The following is a 22622-nucleotide window of genomic DNA, read 5'->3' on the forward strand; positions in this document are numbered from 1 at the left end:
CCCGGACCGGGGCACGAACCCGTGTCCCCTGCATCGGCAGGCGGACTCTCAACCACTGTGCCACCAGGGAAGCCCCTGCCATTAATTTTTAAACTAATTTTTATACTCTAAAGTGTATTCACTGTTTTCAAGACAAACCCTAATGTCAACAGCTTTTGGAGGAGCCACTTCTACCTACAGTAAATGAAACCAACTTTTCTGTTTTTATTTGTTGTAGGTTCCACTATCTCTACTGGAGCTCAAGGTCTCCAGGATTTGTGGAAGACACAGCTTGCTGTCAGGCTGGGATTCACATTTGCTTTGCGGAACTCTCAGGGATCTAGTAGTCAACTGTGATCTGAGGGCCGGGAAAGTTTGGCTCACTGAAATGCTTCGGAGGATTCACTTGTCTGGGGCTTTCTAGAGTCTTGTACCTACATTTTCTGAAACCAACTTGTAAAGGCCATACTAGCCTGAACCATACCGACCTTCATATGGGCCCAGGTTCTCCTCCTGACACACATTAGTGTATGCTAAGCTCCTTATCTGAGTGAGCGCTTGGGATAGCTTGTCTCTAATGTCGTGTGTTAGTGATTATGATTTATTAAGGACTTCATCTTGCAAAGAAAACTCTCCCCCATGACTTCTGAAGAGCAATCAAAGCAATATCAAAGCTCCTTGGAAGCTTTCTACACTAGAAACTGAACCTGTTAACTTTGAGCTAATTTTTCTTAGACAGTAAGTGTTTTCTTTGGGTTCAGGTGCTGAAATTTTGAGTTTGCTGACAGCCCTTCCAGACACCAAAGGAAGGACTCAGTTCCTGCTGTTTTTTCCAAGCTTGGTTCTCCAGCCTTCCTGACCATTCTGTGAGCTATTCAGTGGCTTTCCAATAAATCCCTTTCTGGTTGAGTTAGCTGAAGTTGCTTTCCATTACATCCATACGAAAACTAATATAAAAAGACCATACTTAAACTTCTGATTATGAAATACATGAACAGTCCTACAAGATTTTCCTACAAGAGATGGCCAGTTGTCCCCCAGTATCCACTTTATCCTGATTTGTGTTCTCCTTACTCCTTAGGAGTCGGCTATACATTTCCAAGATGCCCTTGCAGCTAGCTATGGTCATGTGTTGGTGTTCTGGCCAATGAGATTTAAGTGGATCTGTGTGGGGCTTCCAGGAAGATTCTTCATGGGAGCACAGACATACCCTTATATGTCCTTCCTGCTCTGTGCTGCCTAAGATGTGGACCTCCTGGTTGGAACATGCTAAGAATGGTGGAACTCTGAGATAAAACGAATTGGGACCTTTGATGATGACCATGGAGCTACCATCCCAGCCCTGGACTGCCTCCACCCAGCCTTCTTTTATGTGCTATAAAACAAGTTTCTAACTTATTTATGCCTGTTAATTTTTTTTTCTTTTATATCTAGTCAATCCTAATCTTAACTCATACAGATGGTGAAGAAATGGAAGGTGGGATTCTGGTAAGAACCTAGAGTCCAGTGATTCCCCAGGATTCAGAAGAAAGCATTTGTTGATTTTTAGCTTCTATGCGCCTATCTACTTCAAGATTATGGTAGCTATTAGACCTGTCAATAGGTATTGTTACTTAATATGCTAATACATTTTGATAACTGTATTTTGAAACAACTGGTTTCATTTATAATCCTATTTATTTCATTTTCTGTATTTAAAAACATTATTCTGAAAGGAAGTCTGTAGGCTCCACCTGACTACCTGAGGGATAGATTATAGATCCCAGCTCTGCAGTGTCACCTAGCAGTGTTAGCAGCATAGGAGTCTAGCTCTTAACATGAATACACAAGCAAGAAAACTGCCATATTTTTAAAGCCCATTTCTCCATTTTAAGATTATGTGTATAAGATGTGAAAATCAGTAAGAAAAACCTCAACTAAAATTAGAGTTAGGAAGGCCAGTAGAGGGAGCTCTCACACATCATCACTCCCCATCATTTGCATGTGTTCAACTCTATTTGCACGCCCTGCAGAAAGAAGAGTACCTTGTACCCACAAACAGGAAGAAGTCTACTACCCAGAAGGAAGGTTCTCCTTGCCCAGCAACAGCCCAGCCAATGAGAAACACCACAGCCCAGTCAATGGGAAGCGGTCACCACCCCGAACTCTCGCTTTCTTCCAATGAACTTTCCTTTGGAACAGCCCCTCCCAACTCCCCTCTTTTCTCTATAAAAGCAAGCTCCCCTCTTTTGATCTCTGGATTTGCCTATGGTCTGCCACAGCTTGTGTTTCCCAAATTGCAATTCCTCTGGCTATAACTGAATTTTGCTGGTAAGATAACGGGCTATTTTATTATTAAAGTTGACAAAAATAATGCGCCTGGTACAATGCCTGGGACATAGAAGGGTCTCAACAAATGACTGACATCCCCTCCCTTTCTGGGGAGCTTGAATGGAAGAGTTATGACCTGAGCTCCATGGTGATTGGATTGATGCACAGCAGAAGAGGCAGCTCCTCTAAGTTCACTATACAAACCACAAAGGTCAGAGTGAGAGTTGAAAAGCACTTCCCCAAACCGTGCAGAACTCTCCATCCCTCAAGGAAGTAGACACGTCTTTTGGGTCTGTAGCAGGGGATGGTTTTGTTGTGGGTAGAGGGGCTATTTGCACCCTAGCTGATAAACATGTTTTCCCCAGGTGATGTATAGGGTGAGGAGAGAGACAGGAGGGCTCCGGTGGAAGAGCTGGCTGGTGGCTGTGTTTAAGAACGCGAGACTTCTGAAATACTTGCTTCTGTTCTGGGTACTATGAACAAAGAGACATACTCACAGAAGAAATGGCCATACACTTAAACTGTGATAATGCCTTTTTGATCTCACCTTAAGCCCTAAAAGACTATCATTATTGGGTTTTTTTTTGGGGGGGTTGCTGATGTATTTAATGACTGCATGGCAGTCCTAGAGTGTAGGAAATCTGAGTCCAAGGGTCATTTTGTTAAAATGAAAGATTGGATTGATTCTAAAATGGACAAATTAAGAAATCATATTGGTGTATGCTGATATACCGAATTGACTCCCTTTTCAGTGTCTCACTCAGACACGTGAGCATAAAATCTTCAGGGCTGTGACATTCAGTGAAGCATGGCAAAGCTGGGCAGCAGGGCTTGGGGTCACCTGCTGCCTGCCTGTCCTGGCTGGGCTGGTGCGTGGGATCCCAGCTCTCATTTTATCCCTCCCCTGCCATCCTGGAGTGGGTGCAGAATACAGTGGCATGCCTTACAAGTTCCGTTCCTGTGCCTTTCCCCATTTTATCCATCTCCACAACCTTCAAATGATAAGTGAACAGTTAAGAAAACATAGTTAGGAAAAGGGGAGTAAAACCTTTTTAATATTCCAGTTCTTTCTTCCTCCCTCACCTCAACTTCAGCCCCATCTGTGGAAAGAAAAAACTACACTTAACGAACTACTTGTGTCTGGCACTGTGCTAAGTAACCACTTTTTTGTATATAGTCCTTCAGTACAGCAACCCTGTAATGGGTATTATGCCCATTTTGTAGATGAGGAAACTGAGAGTCAGAGAGCCTAAGTAACTGCCCTAAAGGTGACAAAGCTAGAGAATGGCAGAGATGGCTTGGAACCAGGGCCTGTCATATCTAAGCCCATGCGGACTACCTGTGTCCAGAGTGTAGGACACCTTGCAGCTGAGACAGAGCTTGGCTCTGGGGATGTCCATGTAATAACCCACAGGTCAGCTGGTCACGTGTGTCAGCAGGTGAGGGCCATCAGGCTCTTGTTCTTTTTACCCAGGGAGTGGCACCATGGCCTTTAAAATGAGTCTTTATATAGGATGTGCCCTTTTGAGTATTAATTCATCCAACAAATAAGTGAATGGAAGATTCTGATTCACTGGGTTGCAGGTAGTCAAGATGTTACAGTATTATTTTTTCCTTGATTCTCTCTCATTATCTTACATTTTTTCTTATTTTTTCTCCTGTCTGCTTCCTCTGATCTTCTCACCCTCTAGGTAAACTTTACACATTTTACACATTTAGCTCATTCTCCCTCTTTCCCCATAGCTCTGAGCTCACACTGGGCTGTGCTGACAGAGTCTGGGTATCCCATGTAGGATATGAACCTGTTAGCAATAACAGCTACCATTTTTGAACATTGGTTATGAACTAGGTGCTCTAACATGATCATTACACTCAATCTCAAAATGCTGACTTAGGAAATGGGGCTGGGGGTACTGAAAAGCTTGACAAACTCACACGTCCAGAAGCAGCAGGGCTGAGACGCCAAATCAGCTATCACTGTTTCCTCTTGCCCTCGGCCACACTGCCTTCCTTCTTGTGAACAAAATGTACACAGCCTTCCCTGTTTCCTTCCTCAACCAGACAGCTACTCGACCATCCCCTCCTCCCTTCATTCCAGTTTCACCATTAGGGAGAAGAAATGCATTAGCTTCACACCTCTTGTAACTAAAGGAAGTAGAAGACATCTTGATAATTCAGACAACCTTGGGACTCTGTGTGTTTTTAAGCCCAGACATCACATGGCTGGAGGGGGAGGGCTGGGCTGGCCTCAGGCTCTATGGGCGTCCCCAGCTTGGCCCTGGAGGTCTGCAGCAAGGGGTAGGCGATGGAGGCAGTGGGGCTGCTCTAGCCCGGGTGCTGTGGGCTTTAAGAGCTGAGGCATTTCGTGCTGAGAGCCTTCCCACTTAGCTAACTGAAGGTCCTTGCTGTGCACTGTCACACACCTCGGCAGGGGACAGTACCTCATCTGATATAAAAGTGAATGTAAGCAGAAACTAACACACCACTGTAAAGCAATTATACTCAATAAAGATGTTAAAAAACAAAAAAAAGAAAGAAAGAAAGGAAATGATGACAGAGGGTTTAATGGAGCGGACAGCACAGCAACCTGGCAGCCACTCCGAAGCCCGGGACTCAATGAAAGCTCTCCGCCAAGGAGAGAAAGGGCCTGGGATTCAGCTCCCTGTCCCACTTTCCCCTTAGGGCACTGGGGCTTCCATTCAATGCTGAGGTGTCCTGATACATAGGGGACGTGGGGGAGGGGAGAAAGGCTGCAAGGCAACCTTTGTACCTGTGCCATCTGTTCCCTGACACAATGCTTGTTCTTTTGTGAACCAGAAGCCAGTCCCCACTGGGGGTCAAGTCGTTGGCTTGAGAATGGGTGTGGATCAAGAGGAACCACACTTTCTAACACCTGCTCTCAGCGGCTACAGGCCCCTGAGCTCTGAGGCCAAGGTGTTTACTTCTGGGTGGGTTCTTCTCTCCCCCTCCCTTACTTTACAGGAAAGGTGCCTGGTGGGATGACATCTGTATCCTGTCCCCTAACATCTTGTCAGAGTGCGGACCTTCAGGTGCTGGCGTCCATCTGACTCCAGGGAAGTTTGCAGCCCCAAGAGCAGTGATGGGAAGGTAAAGCGCATGGTCATCTGATGCTTGTACAGAAACATGGTTGGCGGCAGGCCAGGTGAAGCCGAGATCCATCAGTAGCTTCTGGCACAGCCCAAGTCTTAACTAACCAGCCCCTGCAGAAAGGGTCCGAACACCCTTTCTGAAAGTTGTGTCTAACTTCCTAAGAATCCCTCCAGGTTTCCTTTCAACATCCTCAGTGACCAGCTCAAGGTCTGCTTTGCCTCAGCAGCTTGTCTGGAGCCACAATTCTTGTCTCACGGCATATGCTCAGGCTTGACGCACTGACTGCTCAGCCATAAATGCGGAAAGGTGACGCCCAGAAACACAAGAGCACCTGCTTTCCCCATGACTATACGCATCATCTATCCCTTGACATCCTTGCCATGTGGATGCCAATTACTGATTCCTTCCCTCCAGAGCAAATCTTATTACCAGTGTGAGAAGGGCCAGTACCTGACTCTGAGTTGCTTTACTGTGCCCTGAATTCCTTCCCTGCTGGGTGAAAATTCAATACACTGTACAGGGGTGGTGCTCAGAGGTCTCCTGAATGAAAGATAGAGAGGCGAGGACCTGCATGCTCTCTTGTTATTTCTGTGGGCTGTGGCATCATTTATACCCTGCAGAATTTCAGAGGGAAAATAGAAAGCTTCTTATTTTTTCAGAGGTAACAGGGAAGGTACATGGACTTTTAACCCTCTGTCTTTTTTTAAGTAGAGTAAAAAGATGTGTCATTGGAAAGAAGAGATATCTAGATGTTACAGTTACTTTTAAAGTGTGATTCTGAACTGGATGAAAGGAAAAGCCCTTTAGCCTGGATGAAACCAACAATATTAAAACTCAAACACCAACTGAATAAGTCAACCACACAGGTCAAGCTCGCTGTTTGCTCCCATTCAGAGCTGCCCTGTCTATACATGACAAAGTCCCAGGGGCTTTGGGCATCACCCACTGGGAGAGGTACAGAGCTGACGAAATCTCAATCTGGGCTGCACGTGAGAACCACCTGGGGGCTTTAAAAGGATAGATGCTAAGTCCCCAGCCCAGAGAACCTGACTCATTTGATCTGCGGTAGGACCCAAGCATGGGTATTTTCAGGGGGGTGCGGGAAGTGGTAAACTTCTATTAAAAAGTACTTAGGAAAAAGTGTAACCTCCATACAGTGACATGCACAAACCTTGAGCACCCAGCTTAATGGATTTTTATGAATAAATACTCTTGAAACCCACCCCATCCCCATCCAGATACAGAACATCATCATCTCCCAGAAACCTCAGCACAGGACTTTTAAAATTAAGCTCTTTTATTTTGAAAAAATTAAAATTCTTCAAGTTGCAAGAGCATAAAATGAACTCAGCAAGGGTATTTAAAAAACCTCCCCTGCTGATTCTAATACACAGACAGGATTGACAGCAGTCATTTGCTGGTTTTTCTTTTTGTTTTTCTGTGGTTTTTTTTTTTTTTTTTTTTTTTTTTTTGCCACATTCTGGCCATGGAAAGCCTTCAGTAAAGCATGGGCATACGGTTTTAATTTTCTGTTACTGATTTCTTAACCAGGTCATTATTGGTTCCTTCAATACAGAAATGAATGTCAGTCTCAGATACATTTAATTCTGTTGTATTGTGACTGTCTCTGTAACTTTTCAAGCATTGTTTATGGTTCACAACCTCCCTCTTTCTGGCTATGTATGGTTTAGGTGGCCCTTTTTGCTCAAATAAGAATATCTTATGTGTGCTTGAGAAAAATAAAGGTGGGGATCATGCTAATCTTTTGTGGGTCGGCCACTGACAGCTGGCAAGGCCAGAGACAAACCTGGAGCCCTCCACAATGCTCATCACAGTTCAAGGGCAGGGATGTGCGAAAGGCAGGAGTCTGGGGAGCTGAATACTGAGTGAGGAAACAAAATCAAAAACAAAACCCATCATGTCCAGGCCTGGTGGAAACAGGCAGACTGCGAAGGCCAGCCTGAGTTATGAGTTTAGGGAGGCCAGCAGGAGAAATTCTGAGATGTGATGGGAAGGGAGGACCAGGAAGAGGGCAGCAATAAAGCCAGGAGCCAAGAAGTTGTGCTGTCACCAGAGGCTGAGACACAGAACATTCTGGCCTCAGACAGAATCCAGCTGCCAGGCTGTGCTCTGTGCAAGTACCTGGCAGAGACGGCCAGTGGGGCTGTAATTGTGACGACCTGCACCTGGCACCTTATTTCCATTTACACAAAGGCTGCGTATGGACTAGCGGTGGCTCTGGGGGCAATGCTGGGTACAGCTGGACTCTGCCCAGGCCCCACATCTCCCTTTTGTCTCCTGATACATAGTTCCTAAGGAGCAATTCCTTACGTGGTAGCTAAGTGACTCTTCCATTGGGAACAGCGAGCTGAGTGGGGCGGGCGTTAGACACCGCCATACAGGGGAAGGTTCTTAGCGTGACTGAGGTCCTCAGGTCCCAGATGAAGGAGGAGAATCTCCTTTAATTCCTCAGATGGTGGCAGAGGACAAGCCTCACGGTGGATATGGTTAACTGCCTATATGAAGGCATCTCTGGCCCAGAAGTGACCAAAGAGTCTAAAAATGAGAAACCCATCACACTCAAATGTTTGGCAAAGGAAAGTTCTCTTCAGGCCCCGTAACCAATTTCTTATGTCTTGTGTATTTTTTGTTGTTGTCAAATACAATTGTGGTTTGCAAATAACTTCTTAGGTTTATTAAAAGAAAGAGTGTGACAACATGAACTTTATAGCTCAGTATGAAAAATCACAATGCATCTGAACGCTGAAGTCTGTCTTGTCTTTGATTATAGCAATGAGTTAAATTCACTTAAGGTTTTTCCCTAGCAGAACTATGCTTTATAATGAAAAGCTGCTCTGTTCTTAAAAAAAAAAGGCAGAAAACCAGAAAATGAGCAAGGAGTGAATTTTTGAAATCTAATTTTTTAGATTGATTAGATTTTAGGTAGAACAAAGAATGAGTTTTTGAAGTCATAGTGGTTTTAACGTACATAGTACTCATAGTTTGCCAACTTCAGCCTGTTTTCATACACATACACACACTCATACGTGCACAAATATAACCAGAACACGTCCCCTCCCCTTTCCTTACACATTGAATTCAATTCCTAGATTCTGTTAACCTCTCCCAGCAGTTCATTGTTTGTGGGTGAAGCAACTGGGAGCTTGTGCCTTCTGAGAGGGCAAGTACTGCTCAGAAACATGAAACCTTCAAGTATTCTGAGCTGGCAGGAATGGTTAAGTGCTTAGGAGAAACTGAGGAGGGGACCTGTGGAGCAAGGGTGGTAGAGTCACCTCTTAAGTTCTGCAAATTGATGGTCCTTGACAAGATGGGATTCTTCCTGCTCCCATCCTAGTTCTGAGCTGCCAGAAGAGGTGAGGCTGACATGGGCTGAGCCTTGGACTAAGCCCAGAGGAGACGAATAAAGGCACTTGTGGGTGCCTCCTGTGCATGAAAGTCCCCAGAACAATTGTAAGTCATGTTGCCTTATATGCTGATTATGATCTATGCATCCTTTCACCTCCACTTACGTGGGGACCCCAGAGTCGATAGCACAAAGGAAACAACTGAAAGCAGTGGCATTAAAAATAGCAAAATGAAAAAGTATCCCTAAATGATCACTGGCACAGTCTTACCTTACACAGATCTCTATAAGGGGGGTGGGAATCCTATACATTACAAGAGGGAGAAAGATGATGATGACAGTGTTGTTCTCAAATCAGCATTTACGAGAGAGGAAAGGGATGGGAATGGAAGCTGAAATAAAACAAGATGACTGCCCGAGTGGCGCAAGGCCAGCCTCTTACCATAGTGTGGGATGATGGCCCAGGCCATGGCAGAGGCGTAGATGCCACCAATCATCCAGAACATGCAGAGCCAGCTCAGGTGCTCACCCCGCTTCTCTCGGGCCAGCACTTCAGCAAAGTAGGAGAACACGGTGGGAATGGCGCCTCCAATCCTGCCAAGAGGTACAGAGGATACGTGAAATCAGGGCCTGTACAGCCAATGTGAAGTACGAAGGGCAGAGCCCAAGCAGGCTCTAACAACACATGCTCTCTCTCTATCCCAGCATATCAAGGAAGGTATATTTTCTACCATTTAGTAACTTTAATCTTGAACCTGCAATTAAGCTATGTTACCAAAAGGTGGCAGTGGTGCCCCACTCCTGTGCTTTACAGAACTTAGCTTAAGTTCTCCATGGACTTTCTGTTCCTTGTTGAATGTTCGACATGATATTTATCAAAAAAAAGCCCACAATATTTGGTATAATCTAGGGAATATTTTAATTAACACATTAGAAAAAGATACTATGATTATGTCCTGTCCATTACCTGGAGACTTTGGAAACAGCTTCAAACACCTCAAGAGGGCTGTCTGCAATCTATACTTACTACCCCACAGCACTGGTCCTGGAGCCTAATCTGGCTGATGTGTCAGCAAACACAGGACCAACAGGGTTGTTTCCTAGACTGGCTCTGGTCCCAATTCAGCAGATATTGCTGAACGAGTACGAGCTCCTGGTTTAGATACCAAGAGTACAATGCTTCCTTCCAGTCCGGGTGATTATAAGAGATGCTGACTGATCTCTGGATAGAGGATATGAACAGTGAGCTCTATCCAGGTTAAGGGTTCTCAAATGAGGGTCTATGGAATAAACGTTTTGTTCATTCTGGGGAGATGGGCCATGTAGATCTCATCAGAATTTCAAACTGACCTTAACCCCCAAATTTTAAGAGCTATTGCCTAAGAAAGTAAGGTAGTATGGGAAAAAATTACTATCATTCCAAACAATATGTGAATTCTTAAACATTTTTTTTATAAAATGTGCAACAATATAAGCAAGTTGTAAAGACAACATCTAGTGATACAGTTTTTAAAATATGTATTGATTCTTTTATGTTCAGAATTCTATAAGGAAAACTGCTATTGACATTTCATGTAAATTTGATGTCAAGGTGTAACACATGTATTTATTCATTTAGCAATAACTGATTTCCTTAGAGCCTTTGATATGATAAAGAAGTACTGGCAGTGACCTTAGCAAATGCGATTAAGAGAAAGGCCATCTCTGCAGCAAACTAGATGTACCAAAGGAACCGCAGCGTTCATAATGTCACTCTGCATCAACTAGTAGGTCAAAGTATGGCATCATTTCATAAGTCTGCCCCTGCTTATAGTAATGTGGTAGTTATCAACTGCTGGATATGGGCAGACCACCTAGAACAGTGTTTTTCAGTCTGTAGGCTATGGAATTAATTTAGTAAATGTAAACAGCATTTTAAAAATTGAAATAGAGATGAAATATTTGAGTGACACTCAAGTAATAAGGATAAGCATCATTTCATTAAATTTTGTGTCCGTAATAAATATATTTATAGCATATAATGTATATTTGTATATATATGTGAGTATACATATATATTTAATATATAACTATATATACTTATATATATAAATGTATAATGAGTCACAATGTGTTTCTTAGCGAGAGCAGCTGTTCAAAGAGTTTATTTTTTTCTAAATAAAGCATTTTTTTAAAATTTATTTTTAAAAATAAATTTATTTATTTTTGGCTGCATTGAGTCTTTGTTGCTGTGAGCGGGCTTTCTCTGGTTGCGGCGAGCAGGGGCTACTCTTCGTTGCAGTGAGTGGGCTTCTCATTGCGGTGGCTTCTCTTGTTGTGGAGCACGGGCTCTAGGCATGCTGGCTTCAGTAGATGTGGCACTCAGGCTCAGTAGTTGTGGCTCGCGGGCTCTAGAGCACAGGCTCAGTAGTTGTGGCGCGCGGGCTCATTTGCTCCACGGCATGTGGGATCTTCCCGGACCAGGGATTGAACCCGTGTCCCCTGCATTGGCAGGTGGATCCTTAACCACTGTGCCACCAGGGAAGTCCTCAGAGAGTTTAAAAATCATCACCGTAAAGCATCTGTATCTGTTCCTCTGGGCTATGAATGTGACAGTTCTACCTAAAATCCCTGTATGATTCCGCATGACTTCAGATGCAGCACATGGCAACTTAGTGCCATCACACCAGAGGTAGCCAGCCAGGACCAAGTCCATCAACCAGACCTCCAAACAAGAAACAGATGCTGTGATGAACAGTCACAGCTGGCTATAAACCACATCACATAGACACACACAGTTCTCTGCCTGGCTTCTTGAGGACCTCACACCATGCTCGGACAGCTAGCTGAATTTAAAAATTCAATGAAGTTTTGAACAGATTTGAAATGGTTCCATCACAGCACACAATTTTAATGGGAAATAAAATGTGTCATAAATCATTTAATGCTACTCCTTTTGTCATTGGATGTGAAGAATCTGTTTCTCTGCATCATAAAGTCCAAGGTTCCTAATCTGTGCCTTCACTTCTCAGTGCATAGAAAGAGTCCCAGTTTTTACTGATTTTTCACATCCTAATTAATGTTTCATCAGGATTCTGGACATTCTGTATGTAAGAGCTATAACTTACACTTCATAAAGGCACAACTGTGTGTCAGGAGATGCCAAGCCGCTCTGAACCAAGATGAATGTACAAGAGGGCGGCTAAAAAGGCAAGTGGGAGACTTGCCTGTTAGTTTTAAACAAATCACTGTTGCATAAAAGAACGCCAACTTTAGGACTTTTAAACAATCCTGCCGGTTTTGATTCAATTTTTAAGGTGTTTTTTTGTTTGTTTTGTTTTTTGGATGTTTTTGCATGGATGTCTCAATGTCTGTAAAGCAGGCCACAAGGAACTCTAAAATCAAGGGCTAAGTGAGTCTGAAGAATGAGGGAGGGAGTCTGCTTAATTCCCTTGCAAAGTCCTTCAGACCCAGGGACCTAAAACTCAATCCAAGCATTCACATTTCTCACTGTGGGCTGACCATCTATTTTGGGGAAAACATTACTCCTCATCTTACTGCGACGTCCTTCAAGCAGAGAAAAAACATTACAGCATGCTGTAGTATTAACTATTACTAGTATTTCATACCCCATCAGAGTGCTTACACATTGCTTACACTAGATGGGAGGCTCTTAGAAGTTGAGGACTGTATCGTGTTCATCTTTGAATCCCTTACCTGGCCCACTGAGCATGCACTAAGTGCTTACTCAGGAGAACTGAATTTCCCAAAGACTCTCTGGTGATGTCGGGGAGACGTAATCTGCTCTGACGACCTAAACATCTCCAGTGAGTGGAAACATCTTATGTCCTGGGCCAATATGACCTGAGAAGTTGGGGGGTGCTGGAATGGCAGTTCTGATAGCAGCAGAGCCCCCAAAGAGTTCTTGAATTCTACGTCTTAGTTCTGTGTCTTAGTTGCCACCCTTCACCACCAAATCTTATATAATCAAAGTTTCCCTCTACTATTCTACCTCAATATGTTGTGTGAGGGGCTATCACATTTCCTTATTTGTTTTATTGTACTAAGATACAATTTCTGAGAATATTTGAAGAGATAAAAATATTAAAATGGCAGTTTTCAAATTCCCACATATCAGTGGTTGTCAAATAGCGCTGATTTGCTCCCCTCTCCTAGCAGACATCTGACAATGTCTGGAGATATTTTTAGTTGTTACAACTCAGAAGTTGCCACTGGCATATAGTGGGTAGAGGCCACACGTGCTGCTAAAGATCCTTCAGTATACAAGGCAGTCCCTCACAACAAAGAATTATCCAGCCCCAGATATTAATAGTGCTGAGGTTGACAAACGCTTGCAATGGGGATATAATATGGAAAATATGATATTTTATATTAAAAAGCCAGAATCTAAGGCATAAAATACTTATCTTTTACATTGCTTGATGGGTAACACATGTCTAAATTCAGTTAACATGGAGCGCTTTTTTGTTGTTCCTTATATAATGATCAGTTAGCTGCTGTTGCAATTTGCTCAAGTTCATTTCTGATGGAATATTTCCATAAATGAAGCAATCAGATCAGGGTGGTTTATAAAGAATTTTTCTCACAATTGGATATTAAGTCTATTTTATTAACTGTCATAAAGGGTCAAATCTTAATTATCCATGGGAATAGGAGGCACAAAGGGAATAATAATTGAAATGCACACTCTATTATAGGTGGAAGGTTAGTCAGATTCAAAATAATTGAATTGACACGAATGAAACAGAATGTTGATATTTGGCATTTGAGCTGGAGTTATTCCCTAAGTGCTATTAACTTTAGGTTTCTACAACTTTAATTATAGAAATATAAAGAAAGTAAAAAATCTGCGTAGAACACATCACTAGAATAAACTGGGACCACACCCTCACTCCACTGCATGCGTGTGTGCATGCGTGTGCAGGAACACACAATATATCCCTCAAAAGGTCTGCAATACTCCATAGTAGGCATCATGTGAATATCATGAAACCTATTTATTTTCCTCAATAATTTAAGACAAATCCACAAGTGAAATACTGTATACGGCAAAGGGTGTATCAGCTTTACAGACAAAATTTCTCCTCTGTTGGGAACACGAGACTCTTAAGTTGAATGGGTTTAGCACAGCAGGATGAAGCAGAAGGCCAAGCATTACGGTCCCCACAAACCTCCTTGAAAATCTGGGAAGCCTGACTGTCCTAGGCCTGCAAGTTTCACAGCCACACCTGGCGTCACTCCAGTCCCGATGACAATTCAGGGGCGGACTCTGTTTGTCCCTGTACCTTGTGATACTGATGTGTGCCGGCTACTGAGGCGTAGAGGGGGAGGGGGTTAGGTTTCTGCAGTGAAAGAAGGAGGTTGTAGACATAAAGGCTAATTGTACCTAAAATGGCTCGAAATATGACGTTCAGGGGAGAAATGATAGAATGCTGACTTCTTGTCCTGAGGAGGAATTCTACCGAGTAATTCTGTTCTGCTTTAGTTCTTCAGCTGAGCATGTGACGAAGAGTAACTTCATTCTAACTTATTTCACCATGTGACTGTCAATCAGTCTTGTACCTCAGTCTTCCCCTTCCACTGGGAAATGGGGTATTATATGAGAACACAATTAAGGAGGAAGTTGAATAACCATTGTAAAGTCATGTGTTCCATACAGATAATAAGAGCTGACTCTGGTGGCTGTATTACGATTTTATTGTTACGGGTTTATAAAAAGACTAGTGAATGGTGTAGTCTATGCCGGGAATCACAATGACAAATAAGTCGCATGAAAAATATCCTTTTAATCCTTACTCAGAATCAACAAAAAAGGAAGGAAGACACTGAACTGCCAGGCAAGTTGGACAGCAATTCAGAACCAATTCATTATGTTTTCTTTTTTGCCTTTTTTTGGCGGCGCCGTGCAGCATGCAGGATCTTAGGTCCCCGACCAGGGATCAAACCCGTGCCCCCTGCAGTGGAAGCGTGGAGGCTTAACCACTGGACCACCAGGGAAGTCCCCATTATGTTTTCAATTGGACCCAGAAGTAAAAACAGCCTCAAAGATGAACTTTTCAGTGACTTCCTTTTCATGGAAGTAAATAGACTATCACAGAGGAGGTTGTACAGAGGCTTAGATGAAAGAACACAGATCTAACATCTCTGAATGGGCTGGGTCAGCACACAAAATGAGACTGCTGTATTGATAAGAAGGCATATGTTTATTATGAGTAATCAAGAGAGAAGCAGGAGGGGCTTCCCTGGTGGTGTACTGGTTAAGAATCCACCTGCCAATGCAGGGGACACGGGTTGGATCCCTGGCCAGGGAAGATCCCACATGCTCTGGAGCAACTAAGCCCGTGTGCCACAACTACTGAGCCTGCACTCTAGAGCCCGTGAGCCACAACTACTGAAGCCCGCGCGTTCTAGAGCCTGTGCTCCACAACAGAGAAGCCACCGCAATGAGAAGCCCGCGCACCACAATGAAGACTAGCCCCCGCTTGCGGCAACTAGAGAAAGACTGCCTGCAGCAACAAAGACCCAACACAGCCAAAAAAGAAAAAAAAGAAGATAGAAACAGGAGAACATCTCCTGGTAATGGAACCAATCATCAAATAAGGAATGGGAATCCCCTATGCCCAGTCATAAAGGATGGGTGCTAAAGGATGGGCGGTTAGGGTAGCTTTATTCCTCCCATCTCCAAAGCCACAGTTTAAACCTGACTATTTTAAGAATATTGAGACGTAAACATGTAAAAGTTGTGTTTCTAGAAAAACATAACTTCAACTCCCCTAGCCCTTGTTTGCAATCAGGGTGGTGACCTAAGCTTCCCAAACGTATACGGGTCTGCATATCCAACAGACCTGGTGCCACTGGGAGAGAAGGTGTATTCAGAGATCAGTATCCTAATGCTATCTTGAAAAAAAATTAACCTCCCTACTGAGAGAGCTGGAAGCATGCATTCCCATAGCACCTAAATGGTGTCATGAATAAAGATGGTGATAATCATTATAATGATCTGTGAGAAATGATGTCAAAAAAACATGCAGACTTTTCCAGCCACTTACGGTATATATCTAGTCATTCATTCCTCCTCTCACCCTCCCACCCACCTGCCATTTACCCATCCATCCATCATCCCCCTATGCAGCCCCTCACCCATCCAAATTCTGGGCCAAGCACATCACCTGTTGCTGGAGGTACAGGCATGAAGAACACACATTCCCACCCTCAAGGAGCTCACAGAGTCAATTCTAAAAAGTGCACAAGGCTAATTTTCACAATTATAAATTATGAGTCTGGGAGATCTTTTCCTCTGTTACTTCTTTCTCTCTTGGGATCAACAGTTCTTTTGCCAAAGGGTATAATGGGAAATAAAGTGTGTCCAAAAGGTCAACCATTGTTGGAAATTCTCGCAAAAGGCATTGCCCAAGACAGTGCCTTTCAATAGAAATACCATGTGAGGCACGTATAAAATTTTTAATTTTCTAGAAAAGAAATTAAAGCAAAAAATCAGGTATAGTTCCTTTTAATATATATTCATTTAACCCAATATATCCAACTATTATCATTTTAACGTGTAATCAATATAAAAAGTATTAATGAGATATTTTACATTCTTTATGTATTTTTTTTAAAATTTTTATTGGGGTATAGTTGCTTTACAATATTGTGTTAGTTTCTACTGTACAGCAAAGTGAATCAGCAGTACGTATACATATATCCCCTCTGCTTTGGATTTCCTTCCCATTTAGGTCACCACAGAGCATTGAGTAGAGTTCCCTGTGCTATACAGTAGGTTCTCATTAGTTATCTATTTTATACATAGTATCAATAGTGTATATATGTCAATCCCAATCTCCCAGTTCATTCTTTTGTATGTATTAAGTCTCTGAAATCCAGTGCTATGTATTTTGTACTTACAGCACATCTAAATTTGGTCACATTTCAAGTGCTCGGTGGCTACGTATGGCCTGTTTGCCAACACAGGCCTACTGTGACCCACTGTTTACAATTTGGGTTTGCGATTATTTTTGGATTAAAGATAATTTAGTTTGTTGCCTCATCTTCCATATTGAAAAAGGTCTTTCCATTCCGATTCTTTGGGTCAGAAACCTTCTTGAACTGATCTGCTCAAAATGTTTATTCAGTGTCTATCAAGTATCAGACATTGTATGTTAGGAAATCACAGTCATTTCTCATTGAATCTGAGACAGCACAGCCTGGTGGTTATGAGCGTGGAGCTAGACTGCCTGGGTGTGATATGACTATACCACTTACTGTGTGACCTTGGACAGTTACTTAACCTCTCTGTGCCTCAACTTCCTCATCTATAAAATGGATGGAATAAATAGTATCTTCCTCATAGGGTCACCATGAGGTTTAAATGAGTCAATATTTACAAAGTGTGTAACACGGCATCTCATAGGGCAAGTACTATACAGGTGTTTGATAAAATACATTTTAAAAGTTGAAAAATTTTAAATGGGTCTGCATTTTTCTCATACGATGAGGAAGTAAAACCTTACAGTTTAGAATTAGACTAAAACTCGGAAGACCTGGGGGTTTACTGAACATGTGAAAGTCATTCTAATTTTAAAAAGGCAGCATATTTTTGCATACCTAATTATTAAAAAAATGTTGTGGAAAAAAATGAGCCTCTACATATAAAACACTTTGAAGAATTCCAGTTAGTGGTGATCATCTCTACAAAGTCAAGGTATTCTGGTTATTATAATTTTATAATAATGGATGGATATTGGTTAATGGATGGATATTGTAAGCAGCTATGAACTATGCATTTATGAGGTTCCATTTGCAGACGGAGAAATGACTGTTCATTCTCCTACCATACACAGACACTGACATTTCATTTTAATTTCTGTTGCTGGTGTATTTTTCTCCTGACCTTTATGCTTAGCAGTGCCAGGCCTTCAGTGAGACGCTCCTAACTCTGACATTGCCTGGCATCTGAAGCATTATCATTCCCATAACTAGCAGTGACTGGAAGCAAATAATTTAATTCTGGGCAAAGGAAAATGAATCAATGGTGTCAACTCCATTTCCCATCTTTCTAATTTTCTGTAACAAAAGAGGAGAGGGAAATGTCTGTTCCCTGGTGTGAGATTCACTTAGGAAAGTGAGAGACAGATAAATGATTGGTGATGCCCTGCTCCTCGTTCCCACAAAACACTGCTGTCCCCGGCAGGAAAATCATTCTTTGTGCTGAATAAATATTTAAAGTCACACAGAATATGGCAGCTGGACATATTTATGTTTCTAAGAAAATACACTCATGACTTAGTGTGGTGAATTAAGACGAAAGCACATCTATCACAAACCCAGGTAGACCTCAGGCTAAAACAAGAGCTCCTTCTAGGCTCCTTTATATGCAGAACAGGAGTATAACACAGTGCTGCTAACGATGCCTCAGCAACAAAATAACACAGAGCAAGGGGACGCCTGTGGCATTTGCAGAAAATCAACACAAAGGCGTTTTAACTTTGGATTCAGAATGCACAGCTTACTTGTTTACAGAGTGGCTAGTTCAAAGGACTTCATCGCAACTGAAGTCCTGGCTGTGTCATTCCTGGTTCCATCACTGAACCTTAATCTATAAAATGAAGGGTTTGCACTGGGACCCAGAAATTCTCTTCCTCCTCTGAAATGCCCAGTGTGTGGAACTGGTGGACAGGCGCTATACCAACGTGGAGATTCTGTCAGTTGCTCTGTCTATTCCAAGTATGCATTCTGGAACTGGGAAATAACCATCCTGGGGTCCCTACTGGACCCACTGTGCGATGGACCTGAGCTCAAACTCCATGGATAACCTGACCTCCGTAAGTCCCTACCCTGACTAGTGGACCACAGTGACATTTTGAGTTTCCTGGAATTAATGTCAGTTCAGAGCCAGTGCCTAGTAAGCCCTGAAAAGTCTGAGGATTTCCTTTTTCCTCATGCAGTTACCCTGGTAAAAGGCTATAGGTCCTTTTGGGGAAGGCTGGGAGAAAGATGAGCAGTATAAACTTTCAGCAATGTACCAGGGTCCGTTCACCAGGAGACCCCATCTCCCCTTCATTCAAGGGGTTCTGGGTCTGTAAATGGGCTCAAGTCTGGGAATTGCCTGAGGGGCCATGCCTTTCTGTTTTCATGATGCAAATTAAACTTTTGGTCACTTGAGCTAGAACTCTTCCCCTTACATAGATCAAGTAAGACTTTAGTAAATTTCCTATCTATTTCATTTCTAGGAACACCGTGGCTGAAGGTCTGTGCCGGTCAGACTATTCCACTGCTGTCCTGACTGGTGTCCCTTACAGTAACCTCCCCCACCTTGCCTTGAGCAATTAAGCAGTAAAGAGCAGACAGACCTATCTTGTCAATCTCTGCCCTCTTGGAATTCACATGCTGGTGGAGGAAAGAAAGAAACACACAAGCAAATATTTGGGGGCATCAATCAGTGCTACCAAGAAGACATACCAAGGGACTGTGGTGAGAGTCACTGGGAGGGGTGGTCTCAGGATGGCCTGTCTGAGGTCCTGAGTGCTGAGGGCTCAGGGAGAAGATCCTATGAAGCAGAAAGGATGGCAAGATTGACACTCCTGGGAAACGTGTAGAGCGGTGCAGGGTCTGAGCACCAGAGGCTCACGACAGAAAAATTGCCGACATTCTAAAACCTTATTTCCTTGGTCATCTAGTTTTCCTCAATTCAAAACCAGATCAGATGTGGATGGAGGGAGCTGCCTAGTAAACAGAAATAACAAGATCTCTTATTTATTAATTTATTTTTGTGGGAAAGTTTGACTTTTTCCATATAGCTTTTTTTTTAACATCTTTATTGGAGTCTAATTGCTTTACAATGGTGTGTTAGTTTCTGCTGTATAACAAAGTGAATCAGCTATACGCCTACATATATCCCCATATCTCCTCCCTCTTGTGTCTCCCTCCCACTCTCCCTATCCCACCCCTCTAGGTGGTCACAAAGCATGGAGCTGATCTCCCTGTGCTATGCGGCGGCTTCCCACTAGCTATCGATTTTACATTTGCTAGTGTACGTATGTCAAAATCCCTTATTTAAGGTCTCCAGGATCAAAGTCTTAATTCTTTGGCTTGAGTTTTAATTACGAATGTTTAAATAAAAAGGGACTGTGTCAAACTTCAGCTGCTTATGTATTCAGTGCATAAGTAATGGGTGTAAAAAGGGTTTAAACAGTACATGCCTTTAAAAACAAGAAGAACCTTCAAGTGGAAAATGGTTTTTCATTCACAATTTTGCCATTGTTTTCTCCTTCTTCTGTGAGTCTCCCAAGCCCCTTGCTGCTGCCTCTCTTAGGGCACTGATGAGTTCTTAGCAGGTGGAGAATGGGAGGGCTCTCTGTGTCTTCCCTCTACAACCAGATGGGAAGCATCTGGGGGCCAGGTCTCATCTATATCCGTGAAAGGTCCCCGGTGGTTCCAGGGGTAGAGCAGGTGTGAAACTGTTTTTCTGAGTTGAATTGGAATGGGATTGGAGAAAATAGAGACGCAGCTGAGACCTCCCTGAGATTCACAGACAGGGTGTCCAGATGAACCCTAGCTGTTGAGAAAACCCCTCTGTCATCAGGGTAGCACTCCACAGGTTACAAGTAGGTAACAGGACCCAGAAACTCAGCCTAGGAAGAGAGATCACTTTCTTCCCTTAACAACTGCATTTCTCAGGCCTCCTCAGCTGCCGGATCCCACAAGGTTCTGGGTGTTTTGGTGAGTAAGCTCACATCGCTCCCCTCAGTCCCACCCCCAGCCTAGGGCATCTCCATCTATTCTGGAAAGCAGGGATGCTCCATTGTAGTCGCCTGTTTCCTCCCAAGTCTTTGCCCATGATTAGTCTTTTCTGTTTCCTTCTTGGGCGAGACTTGAAATTGCAAAGTCAGAAAGAGGCCTCTTTTCCCCTCTCCCTCTGCTGTCACTCTGAGGCAAGGAGCACAGGACAGCTTAGCTGAATGAATGGGAGGAAGAACAAAGAAAGAGCAGGAATGCCAAACGGGGTGGGGGTGGGGGGATGTTTCTAGACATTATCCCGAATTTCCTTCCCTACCCTGTACTTTAACACATTATCTCACTTGATCCTCATACTCCAAGGTAGGATGTGAAGTACGATTATCTCTCTTTTCCAAAAGATGAAGCAGGTTGGAGAGCCGGAGGGACTTTCCCAAGGTCTCACAGTAAAGGGCAGGGATAGGGTGGACTTGGGTTTCTGGACTCCCAATCCTGTGCCAGCTTTGCAAAGGCACACAGTGCATTAGCCTCTGGTAGCACAATTTACAGAGCCTAGCTGAGTCAGCAATACACAGTCTGCACTTTGTCGGGTAAATCATCTTATTTAGGGGTCTGCAGCCCTGAGCTGCTGGCTGAAGAATGATTTGTCTGCAACAGAGAAGAGGATGATGTCATGAATATACTCAAGCAGTCTCTGTCTCTGTACTGCCCTTGAACTGGCTTCTGGACAGTCCCTTAGTTTGGAGTATTTCGCAGCCACCAGAATGTTCCTTTTCTCTGCAGTCAACTGGGCTGACCATGTCATCATCCAGATTGGCAATTAAAATTGCTATAATAATTTGATCACAGTTGGGGATTTTTGAGTCTGTGGACATCATCGGCATTTCCTGGATAAGATTGTGAATGGAAAGGACTGGAAAGTTCAGAACTTAGGTTATTAGTCTTCTCCTGACAGGCTAGTGGTAGTATGTAAGTAAAAGAAAGCGAAAGGAAGCTTTTCTGGTAGCAAGAATGTCTTATGCTGTGGACCCTGAGAAGGGTTGAAAACAAATAGCCCCAAATAACACCTGTTCTTCCTCAGGTATCTCAATTCAATCAGCATTAGATGTGGGGCAGCTCCTTGAATCCATGATCTAAATACCTCCCCAAGGATGACGTATGTAGCCAGTCTCACACAGAGCCCTGTGCGCCAAAGGTCCCCTCTGTTAAGGAAAAGCCCTCTTTCCCCATCAATACAAAGCAAATTATTGATTCTGATCATTTTTCTCCAAGGAAAAAATATTATCACTCTTTCCCAAACTTTCCAACTCTCTTGGTTTACTGGAGTGTCCTCACTCTAAGGAAATCACCTGAAATTTGTGCAACTTAGTCACGTATTTGCAAAGTGTGCACTGTGTGTAGAATGTAGCACAGGAGAGGCTATAAGAAGACAAAAAAAGAACATCAGAAAAATCTGTGGATAATCCTCCAGTCTCAATATGTGTACAAATCTTGTAGCAGAAAATGATATAAAAAAGTAACAATGTTTTGAATGAATTAAAAAAGTGACCCATTGGTCTGCACGGGGAAATCTCTGTACCCTTGAAATAACCCACTTATACAGTCTTTCCCTTTGATGCCTTATATTCCTACTAATCTTAGCTCTGATTTAAAGTACTACTATGTGTAATTAGGAGAGATGGGTTGCAGTTTTCTGATCTTCTCTTTGGGCAGAACTGTGGTTTGCTGTGTGGGTACCACCATCATCAACCACCGTAACTGATCTGCTTCTCAAATTCATAACCCAGCACTGCCTCCTGCCCTTTCTTCATGCACTTTTATTTCACTTTATATTATTCCTATAGATTCATCTTGTGCTAGACCCCTCAGAAAGAAAGTCTCAAATGAAAACAAAGTACTCAGGCGTGAATCAGAAATTTTATATTTTCATTATTATTTTCTTATCAAAGCAGAGTTTCTTGGATCTCCTAATTGAGCTACTGCGTTTTCCTAAGCTGTGGATTCACTTAGTTTAGTAATAAGTGCTTCGAGTTCTTTAACAAAAATAACTACATAATTAACTATACTATGCCATTGCACTTGGCAATAGCACAACGCCTGTTAATTCAACAAAAGTCAGGAATTT

General features: G+C 42.9%; 1 protein-coding gene across 1 annotated transcript in view; it reads right to left on the bottom strand.

Moving 5' to 3' along the window:
- The window catches only part of SV2C (synaptic vesicle glycoprotein 2C), a gene marked incomplete at both ends in the record, with an annotated part of 177709 nt that overhangs the window by 89987 nt on the left and 65100 nt on the right, over nucleotides 1–22622 (bottom strand). The window contains one exon of the mRNA XM_082837229.1: nucleotides 9207–9358. Within this exon, the coding sequence (XP_082693355.1) occupies nucleotides 9207–9358 (152 nt within the window). The remainder of the gene's footprint in view (nucleotides 1–9206; nucleotides 9359–22622) is intronic.

The sequence above is a fragment of the Leucopleurus acutus genome, assembly GCF_964270905.1.
Source record: "Leucopleurus acutus genome assembly, chromosome: 3".
NCBI lineage: Eukaryota > Metazoa > Chordata > Mammalia > Artiodactyla > Delphinidae > Leucopleurus > Leucopleurus acutus.